This window comes from Oncorhynchus mykiss, chromosome 5 (genome assembly GCF_057628025.1).
Source record: "Oncorhynchus mykiss isolate SJ-2025 chromosome 5, ASM5762802v1, whole genome shotgun sequence".
Lineage (NCBI taxonomy): Eukaryota > Metazoa > Chordata > Actinopteri > Salmoniformes > Salmonidae > Oncorhynchus > Oncorhynchus mykiss.
This window is the reverse complement of record NC_143026.1, coordinates 16583901-16601945: the sequence shown is the minus strand read 5'-3', so window position 1 is coordinate 16601945 and position 18045 is coordinate 16583901. Positions and strand designations below refer to the sequence as shown.

At 41.0% G+C, this 18045-nt stretch overlaps 1 protein-coding gene across 2 annotated transcripts in view; it reads left to right on the top strand.

Annotated features, from left to right (window-relative positions):
* Window positions 1-18045, top strand: part of si:dkey-34e4.1 (carboxyl-terminal PDZ ligand of neuronal nitric oxide synthase protein) — a 191131-nt gene that overhangs the window by 160147 nt on the left and 12939 nt on the right. The window contains exon 11 of one of the 2 annotated variants that reach the window (XM_036976926.2): window positions 4080-4458. The exons of the other annotated variant lie outside the window; for it this stretch is intronic. Coding sequence (XP_036832821.1) covers window positions 4080-4119 — 40 coding nt within the window. The 3' untranslated portion in view covers window positions 4120-4458. Of the gene's footprint in view, window positions 1-4079; window positions 4459-18045 lie in introns of those variants that run through there. 2 annotated transcript variants of the gene reach the window in all.

Here is an 18045-nt window from a genome sequence, read left to right as displayed (position 1 = left end):
CCCTCTGCAGTAGTTACTGTGGTCTCTTAAAGGAGAGGAGAGTCACATCCTCTGCAGTAGTTACTGTGGTCTCTTAAAGGAGAGGACAGTCACACCCTCTGCAGTAATTACTGTGGTCTCTTAAAGGAGAGGAGAGTCACACCCTCTGCAGTAGTTACTGTGGTCTCTTAAAGGAGAGGAGAGTCAAACCCTCTGCAGTAGTTACTGTGGTCTCTTAAAGGAGAGGAGAGTCAAACCCTCTGCAGTAGTTACTGTGGTCTCTTAAAGGAGAGGACAGTCACACCCTCTGCAGTAGTTACTGTGGTCTCTTAAAGGAGAGGAGAGTCAAACCCTCTGCAGTAGTTACTGTGGTCTCTTAAAGGAGAGGAGAGTCAAACCCTCTGCAGTAGTTACTGTGGTCTCTTAAAGGAGAGGACAGTCACACCCTCTGCAGTAGTTACTGTGGTCTCTTAAAGGAGAGGAGAGTCAAACCCTCTGCAGTAGTTACTGTGGTCTCTTAAAGGAGAGGAGAGTCAAACCCTCTGCAGTAGTTACTGTGTTCTCTTAAAGGAGAGGAGAGTCACAACCTCTGCAGTAGTTACTGTGGTCTCTTAAAGGAGAGGAGAGTCACACCCTCTGCAGTAGTTACTGTGGTCTCTTAAAGGAGAGGAGAGTCAAACCCTCTGCAGTAGTTACTGTGGTCTCTTAAAGGAGAGGACAGTCACACCCTCTGCAGTAGTTACTGTGGTCTCTTAAAGGAGAGGAGAGTCAAACCCTCTGCAGTAGTTACTGTGGTCTCTTAAAGGAGAGGACAGTCACAACCTCTGCAGTAGTTACTGTGGTCTCTTAAAGGAGAGGAGAGTCACACCCTCTGCAGTAGTTACTGTGGTCTCTTAAAGGAGAGTAGAGTCACACTCTCTGCAGTAGTTACTGTGGTCTCTTAAAGGAGAGGAGAGTCAAACCCTCTGCAGTAGTTACTGTGGTCTCTTAAAGGAGAGGAGAGTCAAACCCTCTGCAGTAGTTACTGTGGTCTCTTAAAGGAGAGGACAGTCACACCCTCTTCAGTAGTTACTGTGGTCTCTTAAAGGAGAGGAGAGTCAAACCCTCTGCAGTAGTTACTGTGGTCTCTTAAAGGAGAGGAGAGTCACACCCTCTGCAGTAGTTACTGTGGTCTCTTAAAGGAGAGGACAGTCACAACCTCTGCAGTAGTTACTGTGGTCTCTTAAAGGAGAGGAGAGTCACACCCTCTGCAGTAGTTACTGTGGTCTCTTAAAGGAGAGGAGAGTCACACCCTCTGCAGTAGTTACTGTGGTCTCCTAAAGGAGAGGAGAGTCAAACCCTCTGCAGTAGTTACTGTGGTCTCTTAAAGGAGAGGAGAGTCAAACCCTCTGCAGTAGTTACTGTGGTCTCTTAAAGGAGAGGAGAGTCAAATCCTCTGCAGTAGTTACTGTGGTCTCTTAAAGGAGAGGAGAGTCAAACCCTCTGCAGTAGTTACTGTGGTCTCTTAAAGGAGAGGACAGTCACACCCTCTGCAGTAGTTACTGTGGTCTCTTAAAGGAGAGGAGAGTCAAACCCTCTGCAGTAGTTACTGTAGTCTCTTAAAGGAGAGGACAGTCACACCCTCTGCAGTAGTTACTGTGGTCTCTTAAAGGAGAGGACAGTCACACCCTCTGCAGTAGTTACTGTGGTCTCTTAAAGGAGAGGACAGTCACACCCTCTGCAGTAGTTTCTGTGGTCTCTTAAAGGAGAGGACAGTCACACCCTCTGCAATAGTTACTGTGGTCTCTTAAAGGGAAGAGAGTCATAAACTCTGCAGTAGTTACTGTGGTCTCTTAAAGGAGAGGAGAGTCAAACCCTCTGCAGTAGTTACTGTGGTCTCTTAAAGGAGAGGAGAGTCAAACCCTCTGCAGTAGTTACTGTGGTCTCTTAAAGGAGAGGACAGTCACACCCTCTGCAGTAGTTACTGTGGTCTCTTAAAGGAGAGGAGAGTCAAACCCTCTGCAGTAGTTACTGTGGTCTCTTAAAGGAGAGGACAGTCACAACCTCTGCAGTAGTTACTGTGGTCTCTTAAAGGAGAGGAGAGTCACACCCTCTGCAGTAGTTACTGTGGTCTCCTAAAGGAGAGGAGAGTCAAACCCTCTGCAGTAGTTACTGTGGTCTCTTAAAGGAGAGGAGAGTCACACCCTCTGCAGTAGTTACTGTGGTCTCTTAAAGGAGAGGACAGTCACACCCTCTGCAGTAGTTACTGTGGTCTCTTAAAGGAGAGGAGAGTCACACCCTCTGCAGTAGTTACTGTGGTCTCTTAAAGGAGAGGACAGTCACACCCTCTGCAATAGTTACTGTGGTCTCTTAAAGGAGAGGAGAGTCAAACCCTCTGCAGTAGTTACTGTGGTCTCTTAAAGGAGAGGAGAGTCAAACCCTCTGCAGTAGTTACTGTGGTCTCTTAAAGGAGAGGAGAGTCACACCCTCTGCGAGAGGCGAGTCACACCCTCTGCAGTAGTTTCTAAGCTTCTTATGGCTAATGGGGTTTCCGTTTCGCTAACGGAAACCTCCCCATTCAGCTGAAAAGGTGGCGCAGGAAATTCAAAAATATATTTTTGTAGTATTTAACTTTCACACATTAACAGGCCCAAATACAGCAAATGAAAGATAAACATCTTGTTAATCTACCCATCATGTCCGATTTTTAAAATGTTTTACAGCGAAAACACAACATATATTTATGTTAGATCACCACCACCAAAAAAAAAAAACAGCAATTTTTTCCAGCCAAAGATAGAGTCACAAACGCAGAATTAGAGAGAAAATTATTCACTAACCTTTGATAATCTTCATCAGATTACACTCATATGACATGTTACACAATACATTTATGTTTTGTTCGATAATATGCATATTTATATCCACAAATATCGGTTTACATTGACGGCATGTTCAGAAATGCCTCCAAAATATCAGGAGTAATTACGGAGAGCTACATCAGATAACAGAAATACTCATCATAAACTTTGACGAAAGATACATGTTTTACATATAATTAAAGATACACTGGTTCTTAATGCAACCGCTGTGTCAGATTTTTTTTAAACTTTACGAAAAAAGCATACCATGCAATAATCTAAAACGGCACTAAGACATAAATATATTTCTCTGCCATGTTGGAGTCAACAGAAATACGAAATTACATCATAAATATTCCCTTACCTTTGATGATCTTTCATCAGAATGCAGTGCAAGGAGTCCTAGTTCCACAATAAATCGTTGTTTTGTTCCATAATGTCCAATACTAGTGTCCAATTAGCTGCATTTGCTACCACTTTCAGCTCACGTGCCCAAGAGCTGACGCGGGTCCAGGCGAACTCGCACGAAAACTTAAAAAAATATATATTCCAGGTCGAATAAACTGGTCAAACTAAGTAGAGAATCAATCTTCAGGATGTTATTTTCATATATATCCAATAACGTTCCAACCGGAGCATTCGTTTTCGTCTGCAGTCAAATGGAACGCAGGTGATATCAACAGACAATTACGCAACCAGAAAATGGCATTCTGCCAGGACAGTGACTCATTCCCCTGCCATTCGGTCAAAATTCACACTAGGATGTTCATTCCACGTTCTACTGAATGTTGACATTTTGCGGAAGGCGTAGGAAGTGCTAACAGATCCATATCTTGTTTGGAAGTGAATAGGCGATGACTTAAAATTAGACCTGCCTTCAGAATTTCCACTTCCTGTTTGGAAGATTGCCTGCCTTATGAGTTCTGTTATACTCACAGACATAATTCAAACAGTTTTAGAAACTTCAGAGTGTTTTCTATCCAATAGTAATAATAATATGCATATATTAGCAATCTAGGACAGAGTAGGATGCAGTTCACTATGGGCACGCAATTCATCCAAAGTGAAAATGCTGCCCCCTATCCCTAACAGGTTTTAAAGGAGAAGAGAGTCATACACTCTGCAGTAGTTACTGTGGTCTCTTAAAGGAGAAGAGAGTCATACACTCTGCAGTAGTTACTGTGGTCCCTGTGCTCTGTGTGATTTGTGCAGAGATACAGAGCCTTACCGCAGTCTAATTGTTCTCTGTCTTTGGCACAGGTGTGAGGAACCCCTCTTGCTCATCCTCGTCTTAATCTAACCCTTCCATCCCTAACCAGTAACCTTCCCATCCCTAACCAGTAACCTCCCCCATCCCTAACCAGTAACCTCCCCCATTCCTAACCAGTAACCTCCCCCATTCCTAACCAGTAACCTCCCCCATCCCTAACCAGTAACCTCCCCCATTCCTAACCAGTAACCTCCCCCATTCCTAACCAGTAACCTCCCCCATTCCTAACCAGTAACCTCCCCCATCCCTAACCAGTAACCTCCCCCATCCCTAACCAGTAACTTCCCCCATCCCTAACCAGTAACCTCCCCCATTCCTAACCAGTAACCTCCCCCATCCCTAACCAGTAACCTCCCCCATTCCTAACCAGTAACCTCCCCCATCCCTAACCAGTAACCTCCCCGATTCCTAACCAGTAACCTCCCCGATTCCTAACCAGTAACCTCCCCCATTCCTAACCAGTAACCTCCCCCATTCCTAACCAGTAACCTCCCCCATCCCTAACCAGTAACCTCCCCCATCCCTAACCAGTAACCTCCCCCATCCCTAACCAGTAACCTCCCCCTATTCCTGATTCCTGTGGTGCACCAGCCCGTCTCTCTGGGAGCCTTGGGGGCCCACTGATAACAGAACCATAGCCAGCCTAGCTCTCCCCTCCTCTCCTTTCATCTTCTCTCCTCCTCTCTGTGGATGTGAGTATACAGTCCTCCGGCATGTGAAACTGTGTATATGAAACAAGCATGGGACTGTGTTGTACAACGGCATGTGTGGGCAGTGGTGCCCCTCTTAAAGTACCTCTGTGCACGTTTCATTTACTGAACGCATGCCTGTCCTGTGTCACCCCTGGGAAGTGTGTAGGACAGGCTATCATATCAGGGCACTCATGATTACTGCATATTAACATATGTGTGCAATCATCATCATTTTAGCATATATTATAATCATCATCATCATAATAGCATAGGTGTAATTATCATTGTGTTATCATAGATGTAATCATCATCATGTTAGCATAGATATAATCATCATCATATTAGCATAGATGTAATCATCATCATATTAGCATAGATGTAATCATCATCATGTTATCATAGATATAATCATCATGTTATCATAGACGTAATCATCATCATGTTATCATAGATATAATCATCATCATGTTATCATAGATATAATCATCATCATGTTATCATAGATATAATCATCATCATGTTATCATAGATATAATCATCATCATGTTATCATAGATGTAATCATCATGTTATCATAGATATAATCATCATCATGTTATCATAGATGTAATCATCATCATGTTATCATAGATGTAATCATCATCGTGTTATCATAGATATAATCATCATCGTGTTATCATAGATATAATCATCATCATGTTATCATAGATGTAATCATCATCATGTTATCATAGATATAATCATCATCATGTTATCATAGATGTAATCATCATGTTATCATAGATGTAATCATCATGTTATCATAGATATAATCATCATCATGTTATCATATATGTAATCATCATCATGTTATCATAGATATAATCATCACCGTGTTATCATAGATATAATCATCATCGTGTTATCATAGATATAATCATCATCATGTTATCATAGATATAATCATCATCATGTTATCATAGATGTAATCATCATCATATTATCATTGATGTAATCATCATGTTATCATAGATGTAATCATCATGTTATCATAGATGTAATCATCATGTTATCATAGATATAATCATCATCATGTTATCATAGATGTAATCAGCATCATGTTATCATAGATGTAATCATCATCATGTTATCATAGATATAATCATCATGTTATCATAGATATAATCATCATGTTATCATAGATATAATCATCATCATGTTATCATAGATATAATCATCATCATGTTATCATAGATATAATCATCGTGTTATCATAGATATAATCATCATCGTGTTATCATAGATATAATCATCATCATGTTATCATAGATGTAATCATCATCGTGTTATCATAGATGTAATCATCATGTTATCATAGATGTAATCATCATGTTATCATATACATAATCATCATCATGTTATCATAGATGTAATCATCATCATGTTATCATAGATGTAATCATCATGTTATCATAGATATAATCATCATCATGTTATCATAGATATAATCATCATCATGTTATCATAGATGTAATCATCATCATATTATCATAGATGTAATCATCATCATGTTATCATAGATGTAATCATCATCATGTTATCATAGATGTAATCATCATGTTATCATAGATATAATCATCATCATGTTATCATAGATGTAATCATCATCGTGTTATCATAGATATAATCATCATCATGTTATCATAGATGTAATCATCATGTTATCATAGATATAATCATCATCATGTTATCATAGATATAATCATCATCATGTTATCATAGATATAATCATCATCATGTTATCATAGATATAATCATCATCATGTTATCATAGATATAATCATCATCGTGTTATCATAGATGTAATCATCATGTTATCATAGATGTAATCATCATATTAGCATAGATGAATCATCATCATATTAGTATAGATATCATCATCATATTAGCATAGATGTATTTATCATCATGTTATCATAGATGTAATCATCTTCATGTTATCATAGATGTAATCATCATGTTATCATAGATGTAATCATCATGTTATCATAGATGTTATCATAGATGTAATAATCATCATGTTATCATAGATGTAATCATCATCATGTTATCATAGATGTAATCATCATCATGCTATCCTAGATGAAAATTGTATTTATTTATTTAACCTTTATTTAACCAGGAAGGGCTCATTGAGATTTAAAATCTATTTTCAAGAGCGTCCTGGGCAAGATAGGCAGCACCAAGTCATTACAAAAATCACAGACAAACAACATGAAAAACTACAAGTAATCTAGTAAAAACCATAGAATTCACAGGAGTATAACAAAATCAAAAACAGCTAATTAAAAACACTGACAGGTCAGGGAATCAGTCTCAAGATCATTCATCAGTGATTTAAAAACACCAATCGGGACAAGTTCTTCCAGTTTAAAAGTATTTTGTAAGGCTTTCCAAGACGATGGTGCAGAGTACATAAAAGCCCTTTTACCAAATTCAGTTCGGACATTTGGAACAGTTAGCAGGATAAAGAGTACGAAGAGAGTACCCACCACATTTCTGAACAATATAAAAAGGTGGTAAACCCCAAATGGCTTTGTAAATAAAAGTATACCAGTGCCTGAGCCTACCAGTGACTGGAGAAGGCCAGCCAACCCTGGTATACAAAGTGCAGTGGTGCGTAAGGGTTTTGCAGTTTAAAATACATCTCAAAGTCCCATGGTAAAAAGAGTGTCAATTGATCTCAAACACTGAGCGGAAGCATTCATATATAAAATATCCCCATAGTCTAGTAAAGGCGTAAATGTAGCTGATACTAGCCTCCTTCTGGCTTCAAAAGAAAAACAGGCCTTATTCCTAAAAGAAAATCCCAATTTCAGCTTCATTTTTTTTTGTAAGTTGTTGAATATGCAATTTAAAAGAGAGACCGTCATCAATTAAAATTCCAAGATATTTATATGAGGTTACAACCTCAATCTCCTTGCCCTGTCAGGTAGTAATAGGTGAAAGGTTCAGAGGTCTATTTCTTGCTTTAGAAAACACCATTAGTTTAGTTTTGTCAGTATTGAGGATAAGCTTCAATTGACACAAGGTATGTTGTACAGTATAAAAAGCTGTTTGCAAGTTCTGGAAAGCTTTTGTAAGAGACGAGGCACAACAGTAAATAACAGTATCATCAGCATAAAAATGAAGTTGCGCATTTTGGACATTTTTGTCTAAATCATTTATAGTGAATAAGAGAGGACCAAGTACAGAGCCTTGGGGCACACCATTAAAGACAGACAATTTAACAGACATAAGCCCATCAAATTGAGTGCACTGAGTTCTATCAGACAGATAGCAAACCATGCAACTGCATGCTCTGAAAGACCTACACTCGACAATCTCTGCCTTAATATAGCATGATCAACTGTATCAAAAGCCTTAGAGAGATCAATAAAAAGTGAGAAACGGTGCTGTTTTTTTGTCAAGGGCTTCAGTGATATCATTTAAAACCTTCATGGCTGCTGTAATTGTGCTATGCTTCTTCCTGAAGCCCGATTGGTACATTGATAAAATAGAGTTAGTAAATAAAAACTCTTAGCTGTTCACTCACAAGGGTTTCAAGTATTTTCACCAGGGTGACAGCTTTGAGATTGGCCTATAATTATTTAAAAGAGTTGGATCTCCCCCTTTAAAAGTGGTAGGACAAATGCTGATTTTCAGAATTTCATTACATTCCAGGGCTTGATTGAACAGAGATGTAAAGTGGATCAGCTATGAAATCAGCTGCCAGATTTAAAAAGCAGGGATCCAAAAGATCAGGACCTGCAGGCTTTCTCTGATCTAAGGATTTCAGGGCTTTTATGTACCACCTGCACTGAAAATGGCAAAAAGCTACAAGTTTGACCAGCTCTCACTGGTTCATCCACACAGGGTTGTACAGAGACAGAGGACACTGAATCAAACAGCCTACCAGATGATACAAAGTGCTCATTGAAACAATTCAGCGTTTCAGTTTTGTCATATACATCAACAGAGTCCTTCAAAACACATGACGGTAATTCATTAACATTACTGTTACCAGACATAGACTTAATAGCCTTCCAAAACTTTCTAGGGTCATTCAGGTTATCAGTGGTAACAGACATAAAATATTCAGACTTGGCCTTCCTGAGAAGAAAATAACACTTGTTTCGTAACTGCCTAAAAATAAGCCAATCAGCATCAGAACATGATTTCCTTGCTTTAGCTCAGGCTAGATTACGGTCGTGAATAATACAAGACAGCTCAGAAGAAAACCATGGATTATCCCGCCATAAACCCTGAACCTGCAGAATGGGGCATGTTTGTTTAGTATTTGGAATAAACCATCATGAAAGAATTTCCAGGCAGTTTCCACATCAGGAATAAGCTCAATCTTGCTCCAGTCAAAATAAAACAAATCATGAAGGAACGCCTGCTCATTAAAACACTTCAAATTTATCTTACGAATAAAGCGTGGGTTTGTCTTAGGAACCTTAGTATTTCTAACAGCAACAACAGCACAGTGGTCACTTAAATCATTACAAAAAAACACCAACCACAGAATATTTATGTGGAACATTTGTCAATATCAAATCAATGAGGGTAGATTTCTCCTGACATTTAAGATTTGAGCGAGTGGGTGAGTTAATCAACTGGGTAAGATTCATAGAATTACAAAACATTTTTAAATTGTCAGACACCGGCTTTAACCAACACCAGTTGAGATCACCAATCAAGATCATTTCACTGTAAAGAAGTTTAGACATAAGGTGCGTCAAAGAAGAAAATGCATCACTGAGAGCAGGGGGGGGGGGGGGTCTATAACAGCCAATCACAGTTATAGAGAGCAGAGGGGGGTCTATAACAGCCAATCACAGTTATAGAGAGCAGAGGGGGGTCTATAACAGCCAATCACAGTTATAGAGAGCAGAGGGGGGTCTATAACAGCCAATCACAGTTATAGAGAGACCCTTTGAAACCTCAATATTCAAAGCAAGAAATTCCAACTGTTTACAAATAGTTTCAGACTTTGCCACACCTACAGGGAATTTAGATTTTACATATAGCCACACCCCCACCTTTCTTAACTCGATCAGTGCGATAAACATTGTAACCACTTGTACAAATATCCTTATCAAAAACAGACTTGCTGAGCCAGGTTTCAGAAAACACAATTACATTCAGCATCAGTTGATTTAGCCCAAATCCTAACCACATCCATTTTTGACAACAGGCTGCGTACATTTAAATGAAAAATACCAAAACCAGATCTTGATTTAAAATCAGAGTGGGTTTGGAGACATTACATATCAGGGCCATGGTTAGGTTGCACGTTACCTGATATCAACAAAAGAAGAATAACTAGGCACCTCTGTTTAATAACCTTGCACAGCTTCTCTTTTTTTAAGAGACCGACTGCAAGTGAATTCTACAAGTGAGTTTCCAGACAATACTAAACAGTCATTTAAAACCATTAGACTTTGGTAGTGACACAAGTTCGTACTGTTCACATCATGCCACAAATACATCAGCACTTGGATGAGTGGACCGAGTGAAAAAGTGCGAGTTCCTGCAGACAAAATGTCTAATCAGATGTACTCACCCAGCGACAATGTTTGTTTTCTCCAGAGTTCAGTAAAGTCAGTGCACAAAGCAACACCATGAAAATTGTAATTTTCGCTGACAAATGTAAAAAAAAAAAAATAGAGGCCAACGAAGGTAAAGGGAGAGAGAGACAGCGTGTATGTATGAGTCTGTGTGTGAGTAGATTGGGTGTGGGGGTCCATTGAGAGAACGGGTTGGGGATTGTTGAGCTGCCACTGACAGCCAGGCGAAGAGTTAAAAGGAGCAGCTTGGATGAGACAAGCTGAAGAAGGAACTCAGGCCAGCCAGAGATGGGGTTACTTTGGTAAACTTCAATTAATGAAGTGCCGAGTTGAGGGAGACCCGTGATCTTTACACCAGTAAAAACAAAGTAGTTTGCACTACACAACAAGGAAGTTACTCAACCATAAATAAATAGGTTATTCGTAGGTTAAAATGTACTAGTCACAGACAAACGACTTGACATGCTGCCATCTTGGTATGGTAGAGAAATGAACGTTCAATGATCTGGCAAAAGCTCTGGTGGACATTCCTGCTGTCAGCATGACAATTGCACACACTCTCAAGACTTGAGACATCTGTGGCATTGTGGTGTGTGATGTAGTCATCATCATATTAGCATAGATGTAATCATCATCATGTTATCATAGATGTAATCATCATCATATTAGCATAGATGTAATCATCATCATGTTATCATAGATGTAATCATCATCATGTTATCATAGATGTAATCATCATATTAGCATAGATGTAATCATCATCATGTTATCATAGATGTAATCATCATCATGTTATCATAGATGTAATCATCATATTAGCATAGATGTAATCATATCATGTTATCATAGATGTAATCATCATCATGCTAGCATAGCTGTAATCATCATCATGTTATCATAGATGCAATCATCATCATGTTATCATAGATGTAATAATCATATTAGCATAGATGTAATCATCATCATGTTATCATAGATGTAATCATCATCATATTAGCATAGATGTAATCATCATCATGTTAGCATAGATGTAATCATCATCATGTTATCATAGATGTAATAATCATGTTATCATAGATGTAATAATCATGTTATCATAGATGTAATCATCATCATGTTATCATAGATGTAATAATCATGTTATCATAGATGTAATCATCATCATGCTAGCATAGGTGTAATCATCATCATGTTATCATAGATGCAATCATCATCATGTTATCATAGATGTAATAATCATATTAGCATAGATGTAATCATCATCGTGTTATCATAGATGTAATCATCATCATGTTAGCATAGATGTAATCATCACCATGTTATCATATATGTAATCATCATCATGTTATCATAGATGTAATCATCATCATGTTATCATAGATGTAATCATATCATGTTATCATAGATGTAATCATCATGTTATCATAGATGTAATCATCATATTATCATAGATGTAATCATTATCATATTAGCATAGATGTAATCATATCATGTTATCATAGATGTAATCATCATGTTATCATAGATGTAATCATTATCATATTAGCATAGATGTAATCATCATGTTATCATAGATGTAATCATCATATTATCATAGATGTAATCATCATATTATCATAGATGTAATCATCATCATGTTATCATATATGTAATAATCATCATGTTGTCATAGATGTAATCATCATCGTGTTAACATAGATGTAATCATCATCATGTTATCATAGATGTAATCATCATATTATCATAGATGTAATCATCATATTATCATAGATGTAATCATCCTATTATCATAGATGTAATCATCATCATGTTATCATAGATGTAATCATCATCATGTTATCATATATGTAATCATCATCATGTTATCATAGATGTAATCATCACCATGTTATCATAGATGTAATCATCATCGTGTTAACATAGATGTAATCATCATCATATTAGCATAGATGTAATCAGCACCATATTAGCATAGATGTAATCATATCATGTTATCATATATGTAATCATCATGTTATCATAGATGTAATCATCATATTATCATAGATGTAATCATCATCATGTTATCATCATCATGTTATCATCGATGTAATCATCATCGTGTTAACATAGATGTAATCATCATCGTGTTAACATAGATGTAATCATCATCATGTTATCATAGATATAATCATCATCATGTTATCATAGTTGTAATCATCATCGTGTTAGCATAGATGTAATCATCATCATATTAGCACAGATGTAATCATCATCATATTAGCATAGATGTAATCATCATCGTGTTAGCATAGATGTAATCATCATGTTAGCATAGATGTAATCATCATCATATTAGCATAGATGTAATCATCATGTTATCATAGATGTAATCATCATCATGTTATCACAGATGTGATCATCATGTTATCATAGATGTAATCATCATCATGTTATCATAGATGCAATCATCATCATGTTATCATAGATGTAATCATCATCATGCTAGCATAGATGTAATCATCATCATGTTATCACAGATGTGATCATCATGTTATCAATTTAATGACATTCAAATGATAGGGCTTGTGGGGTCTTGATTGTGTCTATGACAGAGAGAGAATGAGAGAAATGAGGGAGAGGGAGAAATGGGTGAGAGAGAGAATGGGGAAAGAGAGAGAGAAATGAGGGAGAGAGAGAGAATGGGGAGAGAGAGAGAAATGAGGGAGAGAGAGAATGGGGGAGAGAGAGAGAGAGAGAGACAGTGAGGTTTTTGATTTGGTATCAAAGACTGTATAGTTTAGCAGTGTTATTTTTGTCTGAAAATGGGGATTGTGATAAGGTCAGACGTTATGTCCGTAGTTGTATGTTTTAGCTCATTAGGAAGTGAAATGTTTGCACTGCTATCAGAGTGGGTCCATTAGCAAGGATATTGCACCTACCATCCTTCTCAGGTGGCTGCACACACACACACACACACACACACACACACACACACACACACACACACACACACACACACACACACAAAAGCATAATCACACTATAACTTCTCGTACTCATAAACATCACATTAAATGAAGTATTCACTCAACCCCCCCCCCCCCCCCCCCCCCCCCCCCCCACACACACAAACACGCCCCACTCATACCCCTCCACCTCTAACTCTATTCCTAGTGTGTTGAACTGGACACTAGGTCCCAACCATAAACCCCCATAAGCATCCCACTCATCCACTGACCCTCTGCTTGTGTTCAGCCACTGAGGAGTAGGTCTTTACAGGGTGTTTGACCCTCTGCTTGTGTTCAGCTACTGACGAGTAGGTCTTTACAGGGTGTTTGACCCTCTGCTTGTGTTCAGCCACTGAGGAGTAGGTCTTTACAGGGTGTTTGACCCTCTGCTTGTGTTCAGCTACTGAGGAGTAGGTCTTTACAGGGTGTTTGACCCTCTGCTTGTGTTCAGCTACTGAGGAGTAGGTCTTTACAGGGTGTTTGACCCTCTGCTTGTGTTCAGCTACTGAGGAGTAGGTCTTTACAGGGTGTATGACCCTCTGCTTGTGTTCAGCCACTGAGGAGTAGGTCTTTACAGGGTGTTTGACCCTCTGCTTGTGTTCAGCCACTGAGGAGTAGGTCTTTACAGGGTGTTTGACCCTCTGCTTGTGTTCAGCTACTGAGGAGTAGGTCTTTACAGGGTGTTTGACCCTCTGCTTGTGTTCAGCTACTGAGGAGTAGGTCTTTACAGGGTGTTTGACCCTCTGCTTGTGTTCAGCTACTGAGGAGTAGGTCTTTACAGGGTGTTTGACCCTCTGCTTGTGTTCAGCCACTGAGGAGTAGGTCTTTACGAGGGTGTTTGACTCTCTGCTTGTGTTCAGCTACTGAGGAGTAGGTCTTTACAGGGTGTTTGACCCTCTGCTTGTGTTCAGCTACTGAGGAGTAGGTCTTTACAGGGTGTTTGACCCTCTGCTTGTGTTCAGCCACTGAGGAGTAGGTCTTTACAGGGTGTTTGACCCTCTGCTTGTGTTCAGCTACTGAGGAGTAGGTCTTTACAGGGTGTTTGACCCTCTGCTTGTGTTCAGCCACTGAGGAGTAGGTCTTTACGAGGATGTTTGACTCTCTGCTTGTGTTCAGCTACTGAGGAGTAGGTCTTTACAGGGTGTTTGACCCTCTGCTTGTGTTCAGCTACTGAGGAGTAGGTCTTTACAGGGTGTTTGACCCTCTGCTTGTGTTCAGCCACTGAGGAGTAGGTCTTTACAGGGTGTTTGACCCTCTGCTTGTGTTCAGCTACTGAGGAGTAGGTCTTTACAGGGTGTTTGACCCTCTGCTTGTGTTCAGCTACTGAGGAGTAGGTCTTTACAGGGTGTATGACCCTCTGCTTGTGTTCAGCTACTGAGGAGTAGGTCTTTACAGGGTGTTTGACCCTCTGCTTGTGTTCAGCCACTGAGGAGTAGGTCTTTACAGGGTGTTTGACCCTCTGCTTGTGTTCAGCCACTGAGGAGTAGGTCTTTACAGGGTGTTTGACCCTCTGCTTGTGTTCAGCCACTGAGGAGTAGGTCTTTACAGGGTGTTTGACCCTCTGCTTGCATCCCACTCATCCACTGACCCTCTGCTTGTGTTCAGCTACTAAGGAGTAGGTCTTTACAGGGTGTTTGACCCTCTGCTTGTGTTCAGCTACTTAGGAGTAGGTCTTTACAGGGTGTTTGACCCTCTGCTTGTGTTCAGCTACTGAGGAGTAGGTCTTTACAGGGTGTTTGACCCTCTGCTTGTGTTCAGCCACTGAGGAGTAGGTCTTTACGAGGGTGTTTGACCCTCTGCTTGTGTTCAGCCACTGAGGAGTAGGTCTTTACAGGGTGTTTGACCCTCTGCTTGTGTTCAGCTACTGAGGAGTAGGTCTTTACAGGGTGTTTGACCCTCTGCTTGTGTTCAGCCACTGAGGAGTAGGTCTTTACAGGGTGTTTGACCCTCTGCTTGTGTTCAGCTACTGACGAGTAGGTCTTTACAGGGTGTTTGACCCTCTGCTTGTGTTCAGCCACTGAGGAGTAGGTCTTTACAGGGTGTTTGACCCTCTGCTTGCATCCCACTCATCCACTGACCCTCTGCTTGTGTTCAGCTACTAAGGAGTAGGTCTTTACAGGGTGTTTGACCCTCTGCTTGTGTTCAGCTACTTAGGAGTAGGTCTTTACAGGGTGTTTGACCCTCTGCTTGTGTTCAGCTACTGAGGAGTAGGTCTTTACAGGGTGTTTGACCCTCTGCTTGTGTTCAGCCACTGAGGAGTAGGTCTTTACGAGGGTGTTTGACCCTCTGCTTGTGTTCAGCCACTGAGGAGTAGGTCTTTACAGGGTGTTTGACCCTCTGCTTGTGTTCAGCTACTGAGGAGTAGGTCTTTACAGGGTGTTTGACCCTCTGCTTGTGTTCAGCCACTGAGGAGTAGGTCTTTACAGGGTGTTTGACCCTCTGCTTGTGTTCAGCTACTGACGAGTAGGTCTTTACAGGGTGTTTGACCCTCTGCTTGTGTTCAGCCACTGAGGAGTAGGTCTTTACAGGGTGTTTGACCCTCTGCTTGTGTTCAGCTACTGAGGAGTAGGTCTTTACAGGGTGTTTGACCCTCTGCTTGTGTTCAGCTACTGAGGAGTAGGTCTTTACAGGGTGTTTGACCCTCTGCTTGTGTTCAGCCACTGAGGAGTAGGTCTTTACAGGGTGTTTGACCCTCTGCTTGTGTTCAGCCACTGAGGAGTAGGTCTTTACAGGGTGTTTGACCCTCTGCTTGTGTTCAGCTACTGAGGAGTAGGTCTTTACAGGGTGTTTGACCCTCTGCTTGTGTTCAGCTACTGAGGAGTAGGTCTTTACAGGGTGTTTGACCCTCTGCTTGTGTTCAGCTACTGAGGAGTAGGTCTTTACAGGGTGTTTGACCCTCTGCTTGTGTTCAGCCACTGAGGAGTAGGTCTTTACAGGGTGTTTGACCCTCTGCTTGTGTTCAGCTACTGAGGAGTAGGTCTTTACAGGGTGTTTGACCCTCTGCTTGTGTTCAGCCACTGAGGAGTAGGTCTTTACAGGGTGTTTGACCCTCTGCTTGCATCCCACTCATCCACTGACCCTCTGCTTGTGTTCAGCTACTAAGGAGTAGGTCTTTACAGGGTGTTTGACCCTCTGCTTGTGTTCAGCTACTGAGGAGTAGGTCTTTACAGGGTGTTTGACCCTCTGCTTGTGTTCAGCCACTGAGGAGTAGGTCTTTACAGGGTGTTTGACCCTCTGCTTGTGTTCAGCTACTGAGGAGTAGGTCTTTACAGGGTGTTTGACCCTCTGCTTGTGTTCAGCCACTGAGGAGTAGGTCTTTACAGGGTGTTTGACCCTCTGCTTGTGTTCAGCTACTGACGAGTAGGTCTTTACAGGGTGTTTGACCCTCTGCTTGTGTTCAGCCACTGAGGAGTAGGTCTTTACAGGGTGTTTGACCCTCTGCTTGTGTTCAGCTACTGAGGAGTAGGTCTTTACAGGGTGTTTGACCCTCTGCTTGTGTTCAGCTACTGAGGAGTAGGTCTTTACAGGGTGTTTGACCCTCTGCTTGTGTTCAGCCACTGAGGAGTAGGTCTTTACAGGGTGTTTGACCCTCTGCTTGTGTTCAGCCACTGAGGAGTAGGTCTTTACAGGGTGTTTGACCCTCTGCTTGTGTTCAGCTACTGAGGAGTAGGTCTTTACAGGGTGTTTGACCCTCTGCTTGTGTTCAGCTACTGAGGAGTAGGTCTTTACAGGGTGTTTGACCCTCTGCTTGTGTTCAGCTACTGAGGAGTAGGTCTTTACAGGGTTTATGACCCTCTGCTTGTGTTCAGCTACTGAGGAGTAGGTATTTACAGGGTGTTTGACCCTCTGCTTGTGTTCAGCCACTGAGGAGTAGGTCTTTACAGGGTGTTTGACCCTCTGCTTGTGTTCAGCCACTGAGGAGTAGGTCTTTACAGGGTGTTTGACCCTCTGCTTGTGTTCAGCCACTGAGGAGTAGGTCTTTACAGGGTGTTTGACCCTCTGCTTGCATCCCACTCATCCACTGACCCTCTGCTTGTGTTCAGCTACTAAGGAGTAGGTCTTTACAGGGTGTTTGACCCTCTGCTTGTGTTCAGCTACTGAGGAGTAGGTCTTTACAGGGTGTTTGACCCTCTGCTTGTGTTCAGCTACTGAGGAGTAGGTCTTTACAGGGTGTTTGACCCTCTGCTTGTGTTCAGCTACTGAGGAGTAGGTCTTTACAGGGTGTTTGACCCTCTGCTTGTGTTCAGCCACTGAGGAGTAGGTCTTTACAGGGTGTTTGACCCTCTGCTTGTGTTCAGCTACTGAGGAGTAGGTCTTTACAGGGTGTTTGACCCTCTGCTTGTGTTCAGCCACTGAGGAGTAGGTCTTTACAGGGTGTTTGACCCTCTGCTTGTGTTCAGCTACTGAGGAGTAGGTCTTTACAGGGTGTTTGACTCTCTGCTTGTGTTCAGCTACTGAGGAGTAGGTCTTTACAGGGTGTTTGACCCTCTGCTTGTGTTCAGCCACTGAGGAGTAGGTCTTTACGAGGGTGTTTGACCCTCTGCTTGTGTTCAGCCACTGAGGAGTAGGTCTTTACAGGGTGTTTGACCCTCTGCTTGTGTTCAGCTACTGAGGAGTAGGTCTTTACAGGGTGTTTGACCCTCTGCTTGTGTTCAGCCACTGAGGAGTAGGTCTTTACAGGGT